At 43.5% G+C, this 5,713-nt stretch overlaps 2 protein-coding genes across 2 annotated transcripts; one reads left to right on the forward strand and one right to left on the reverse strand.

Moving 5' to 3' along the window:
• The first annotated feature begins 457 nt into the window (after positions 1-457).
• Positions 458-2,832, forward strand: LOC137943171 (terpene synthase 1-like). Its single transcript, XM_068788865.1, has 7 exons — positions 458-598; positions 758-1,022; positions 1,122-1,494; positions 1,636-1,854; positions 1,945-2,083; positions 2,173-2,418; positions 2,536-2,832. Exons 1-7 carry the CDS (start codon positions 458-460, stop codon positions 2,830-2,832), a joined length of 1,680 nt encoding a protein of 559 aa, XP_068644966.1.
• A 750-nt stretch (positions 2,833-3,582) lies between these two features.
• On the reverse strand, positions 3,583-4,812 carry LOC137943172 (uncharacterized mitochondrial protein AtMg00810-like). Its single transcript, XM_068788866.1, has one exon. The coding sequence runs from the start codon at positions 4,810-4,812 to the stop codon at positions 3,583-3,585; it is 1,230 nt and encodes a 409-aa protein (XP_068644967.1).
• Positions 4,813-5,713: the final 901 nt, after the last annotated feature.

Genomic DNA, 5,713 nt, shown 5'->3' on the forward strand with positions numbered 1-5,713 from the left:
TGACTATTTCTTCCTGCTTTTGTATTTTGCATTCGATCATTTTCGTCGAAAATGCATGCCGAAGACAATAGTTGATCTCCTGTAGACTAACATTCTAAAAAATCTCCTGGGGATGGAAGCAACTTTTGTTGAATAAGAGCAAACAGAGACTACATTTTTTTGTCTGCTTCTTGGCTGCTTGCGAGCCTCTTTTCTACCCACATGAGGTCAAGGCAAAAATTTGACTCAAGGGCGATGGCTAAGAGTGGAGGAAAACCAAAAGGATAACTTATGCAATGAATACTTCACAGGTTTTTCACCAACTTGGTGTAATCCATGAGAGTCATCGAAGAAAAATAGAAAAAAATGGAAAGACTAGTCTTGGCCCGTCTTTAAATACCTCACTGCCTCACCCAGACATTACCAAGCTACTCTTTTGAGTTTGTAAGCATTAGCTCCGAAACCCCTCTGCATTACAATGGCTCTTGTCACTCCCACCCCTGTCACCTCTACTGTCCCTCAGGCTGAGAATGAGAAGAGCCAGATCGTTCGTCCCGTGGCTCAGTTTCCTCCTTCTGCCTGGGGCCATTATTTTGTCGACCTCGTTCAAGATGAAGAGGTAAAGATCGTTACTTCAGAATTCATGCCATCACCCTTTTTTAACACTCATCAGTACAGTCTATCTTTCCTATATCTTCCACCTCTTCTTTGTTTCATGCATATTTCTCCTTTGAAGTTTTCTTTGAATGTCTGAAATCTCACTTGTATATGCGTGCAGAAGCTGGACCAATGGGCGAAAAGGGCTGAAGTTCTCAAGGAAGAAGTGAAGGAAATTTTGAAACACGCCCAGGGGACCCCAGATGAAATCTACTTGTTGGACGCTGTCTATAGGCTTGGTTTGAACTACCAATTTGAGAAGGAAATCGACGATGCACTCCAACGAATCCATTCTACAAGCTCTGACGATGTTGATGCCGATGATCTATACTCTGTAGCCACTCGATTTCGTGTCCTCAGAGAGGGAGGATACAAGGCCTCCGCAGGTAAAAACAGTGACCTTCATCTTCCTTGTGCATGGATCCCGTTCCACGTCTTTGCTATATAATTCACATAAACATGCTTGGATGGATGTGGTACAACAGATGTCTTCAGAAAGTTCTTGGACGAGCAGGGCAAGTTCAAGCAAAGCTTGACTACGGATGTGAAGGGGCTCTTAAGTTTGCATGAAGCGGCATTCCTTAGCGTGCAAGGGGAAGACATATTAGACGAAGCCGTTGCTTTCACTTCCGAGCAATTGAAATCTGCCCTCTCAAACATGGATCCATCACTTGCCAAACAGGTGGCCCGGGCCATCAAGATACCAACTCACAGACGATTACCGAGGTTGAATGCAAGATATTTCATCTCAGTCTACGAAGAGATCAACACCTGTAACCCCGTGCTGCTTGAATATGCCAAGTTGGATTACAATCTAGTTCAGGCTGTCCACCAGAGAGAGATCAAGGCAATCTCAAAGTAAGTTTGACTAGAAATAAAAGATCGAAAAGGATAAAATCCGAATTGCCACTAGTTAATTCAGGGCGGATTTGTCATGATTATTTGGCTGTCAAAACATTCTTAACTGAACAAGGGTCTGTATACTGATGAACACTTCAGGTGGTGGAAGGACCAAGAACTTGCAGAGAAGTGCTTTTATGCAAGAAATCGGGTAGTCGAATGCTACTTTTGGATCATGAGCGTGACTTTTGATCCCCGTTACTCCCGATCAAGAGTTTTTGCGTCCAAAATCTTAGGCCTGATATCTCTGATTGATGATACTTATGACGCATACGGTGTCTTCGAAGAGCTCAAGCAGTTCACAGACGCAGTTGAGAGGTATGCATGCGTCAATTCCCCTTGATAGAAAAGAAGATTTAACAATATATGGACCGTGTTTTAAATGAATGAAATCCCCTATACTTGCAGGTGGGATGTAGAGGCCGCAGAGACGCTGCCAGAGTACATGAGACCTCTTTTTCTTGAGCTGATTACTTACACCAAGGAATTTCACGATGAGATTGCCCCGGAAGGACTCTCCTACCAAATCGACTACATGATAGAAGCGGTAGGACATTTCCTTCAAACCTTTTTAATCACTTGTGCGCATCAACATGCATGCGTTGAACCATGACTAACGTTTGCTCGGCGTTCCAGATGAAGGATCTATGCAAGGCCTTCTTCGTTGAAACAGAATGGTATGTGAACCAATATCAGCCCGGAACAGAAGAGCATATGAGAGTTTCGTTCACCAGCTGTGGTTATCGAACCATCTTCCTCCTCTCTATGGTTGGAATGGGTGAAATCTCCAGTGACATATTTGAGTGGTTGAAAACCCAACCTCGAGTCACCATGGCGGCTGCAGAGATCTGCAGGTTCATAGACGACATAGTCACAGGCAAGGTAATTACCCGATGAAACAAATATCGTTTATAGTTTGTGAGACCAGATTGATGGTAAAAATCAAAACGGAATTGATGCTGAATGGTTTGTTGATCGGTGTTCGATGGGATATTGCAGTTTGAGCAGCAGAGAGGACACGTCGAGTCAACAGTGGAGTGCTTCATGAGGGAGCGTGGGCTGTCCGAACAGGAGGTGGTTGATCTATTCAGACAGTATTACGCAGTTGCATGGAAAGACATCAATGAAGGTTGCTTCAAGCCCACCCCGTATGCGGCCAAGCTCATCACTCGTCCCGTCAATCTCGCTCGAGTGATGGAGGTCTTGTACGAGGACAACCAGGATGGCTATACTTTCTCCCATGGCCGCACCAAAGCCATGATCGCCTCCCTCGTTGTTGATCCAATTCCACTTTAATTCTCTGAGAGACTCTATTTTATGTCTGGGAGCGTTGGCCTCTGTAATTTGTTAATCCGTCTTTAATTTACCTTGAGCTACACATCAAAGGATATGTTATAGAAAATGGGTATGTTGTGTTGAATTAATTTCACAATCACACCCACAAATCTACTAATTTATTCAGTCCACATACTGAATACAAATCATAATGTTTGACACATACATATTCTCATAGCAGAACACACATCCACAAAACATAAATACACAAATAGGGTCCACAGATACAGTATTAAACAGAAATCAAACTTGAGAGAAAAATGAACCTCCTTTCTTCGCACAGTGACACTATTCAGCAGCTGTGTTGCTTCTCACGCTCTCTGTCCAGCAATGACAGCGTTGGCTTCCAACCCTGACCTCTTCCGACAACAATCCCGAGTCCCGAGCTCCACCTCCGGCACCAACAACAAGAGCCTCCCAGACTCTTCTTCCGTCAACGGCGAGAGTCACTCCAACTCTCCCTCTTCTGGCTACAACGAGAACCACCCCAGCTCTCTCTCTCTCTTCCGTCAACAAAAACAAACTCCCGAGCTCACTCTCCTTTCTCCCCGGATTTCCCTTTTCTATTTCTTCCCTAACGCTCCGCCGCTGTTTCCCCCTTTTTGTTTCTCCCCCCCTTTTTTTTTGTGTACCTCGCACCCGACACACTGTGCGTCTTTAACTTAAAACAGAAGGTGGGCCCACACGGGTTCGGCCCACTGGTGTTGATTTTCAACACTCCCCCTCAACACCAGCTATCACTAGTTGGACTATGCCGAGCTGATAGCGAAACATTTTGAACTTTCCTGTACTCAAACTCTTTGTGAACAAATCTGCAACTTGATCATCCGTCTTAATCGGTCTCATCTCAATTTCTTCTTGCAGAACCTTTTCTCTGATAAAATGATAGTGCACTTCAATATGTTTAGTTCTAGCATGAAAGACCGGATTCTCCGCCAAACGAATTTCCGATTGATTGTCACAATACAACGGAATTGCATACTCTACTGGTTGATGTAGATTATTCATCAGTTGTATCAACCATGTACTCTCTTGAGCTACCAGTGCTGCTGCTCGATACTCAGCTTCAGTGGTTGACAATGATATTGTCAGCTGTCTCTTACTACACCAAGAAATTGTTCCAGAGCCAAGCTTAAACACATACCCAGTTGTGGACCTCCTGGTGTTATGATCTCCTGTATAATCAGCATCACAGTAGCCAACTAACTTGCAGTCTTCACCTTTCTTGTACACAAGACCATAGTCAATTGTACTCTTCACATATCTCAGAATTCTACGAACTGCTTCCAAATGAGGCTTCTTTGGATCTTGCATGTACCGACTCATCACGCCAACTGCATAAGATATGTCAGGTCGAGTCAAGGTTAAGTAGATCAGACTACCTACCAATTGTCGATACATTGTCGCATCTTCCAAATTTTTTACTTCATGTGCACACATTTTGGCATTTGGCTCCATCGGCGTAGACGACAACTTGCATTCAAGCATTCCAAACTTCTTCAACAAATCTTTGGCATATTTATGTTGACAGAGAAATATTTCTTCTTGTGTACGATCAACCTCTAAACCAAGAAAGTGCTTGAGCAGGCCAAGTTCTTTCATCTGAAAATGAACTGATAGATTCTTCTTCGTCTGAAGAAGTTCTGCCTTATTATCACCAGTTAAGATCAAATCATCCACATACACTAGCACAATGGCTAGTTTTCCTTCATTGGCTTCGACAAACAAGCTGGAGTCTGCAGATGTTACAAAATAACCACTTCGCGTTAAAAATTCAACAATCTTACCATACCACGCCCTGGGTGCTTGTTTCAATCCGTAGAGTGCTTTCCGCAACTTGCAAACATGTTTAGGATGTTCTTGGCTCTGGAAACCCATCAGTTGAATCATGTATATCTCCCGATCCAACTCTCCATGAAGAAAAGCATTCTTCACATCCATCTACCACAAGTTCCAGTCTTTGTTGGCTGCCAATGCAAGTAGGACTCGTACGATTGTAAGTTTTGCCACTGGACTAAACGTTTCATCATAGTCTATTCCGTACTGTTGAGAGAAACCACGAGCTACCAATCGTGCCTTGTACCTCTCAATTGACCCATCTGAACGACGTTTGATCTTGTAGACCCACTTGCACGATATGGGTTTCACATTGGTTGGCTTTGGCACTAGATCCCAAGTTTGATTTTGCTCAAGTGCATCAATCTCTTCTTTCCTAGCTGTCCTCCACTCAGAGCTCAGCGATGCTTCTTCAAAGGTCTCAGGTTCTATCAAACTTTCTTCTTTGGCGACGACTGCATTGACGTATTTGGGATTTTACCTTCGTGTTCTTGTTGACCTTCGGAGTTGAAATTGTGGGATTGATTCCTCCATTTCACTGGGCTCACCTTCTTCATGTGGTTGTTGATACACGCCAGTTTGCCAAGGGCTCTGAGTCCCTCCTTGCTCAACATCATCATCATTTTGATCTCCTAATTCACCTGAACTTGATGGGAGTTGAGCAGTATGCTCCCCCATCTTTTGTTGTAGCTCGTCTCCAAATTCTCTTGAATCTGACAAAACTTCTTTCTCTGAGGACCACCACGAAGATGCTTCATCGAATACCACATCTCGTGAAGTGTAACATTTTTCACTCTTTTGGTCACAACATCTCCACCCTTTTCTCTGGCTATCATACCCCACAAAGATACATCTAATAGCTTTCTTGTCAAATTTGCTCCGTAGATGATCAGAAACAAATACATAACATACACAGCCAAACACTCGAAAGTAACTAATTGTAGGTTCATGTTCCACAGTTTCTCATAGGGTGTAACAAATCCTAACCTTGGTTGAGGAATTTTGT

This window comes from Aristolochia californica, unplaced genomic scaffold, assembly GCF_029961685.1.
Source record: "Aristolochia californica isolate CCGP_79_NKW_82.1479 unplaced genomic scaffold, dmAriCali1.0.hap1 SCAF_10, whole genome shotgun sequence".
NCBI classification, from domain to species: Eukaryota; Viridiplantae; Streptophyta; class Magnoliopsida; order Piperales; family Aristolochiaceae; genus Aristolochia; species Aristolochia californica.

What these genes read in the sequence shown, in the direction of transcription:
- LOC137943171 (XM_068788865.1), top strand. Translation starts at nt 458, where the DNA reads ATGGCTCTTGTCACTCCCACCCCTGTCACCTCTACTGTCCCTCAGGCT. An exon ending in ACCTCGTTCAAGATGAAGAG is followed by an intron (nt 599 to 757) that starts GTAAAGATCGTT and finishes ATATGCGTGCAG; the next exon opens with AAGCTGGACCAATGGGCGAA. An exon ending in GAGATCAAGGCAATCTCAAA is followed by an intron (nt 1,495 to 1,635) that starts GTAAGTTTGACT and finishes TGAACACTTCAG; the next exon opens with GTGGTGGAAGGACCAAGAAC.
- LOC137943172 (XM_068788866.1), bottom strand. Translation starts at nt 4,812, where the DNA reads ATGGATGTGAAGAATGCTTTTCTTCATGGAGAGTTGGATCGGGAGATA.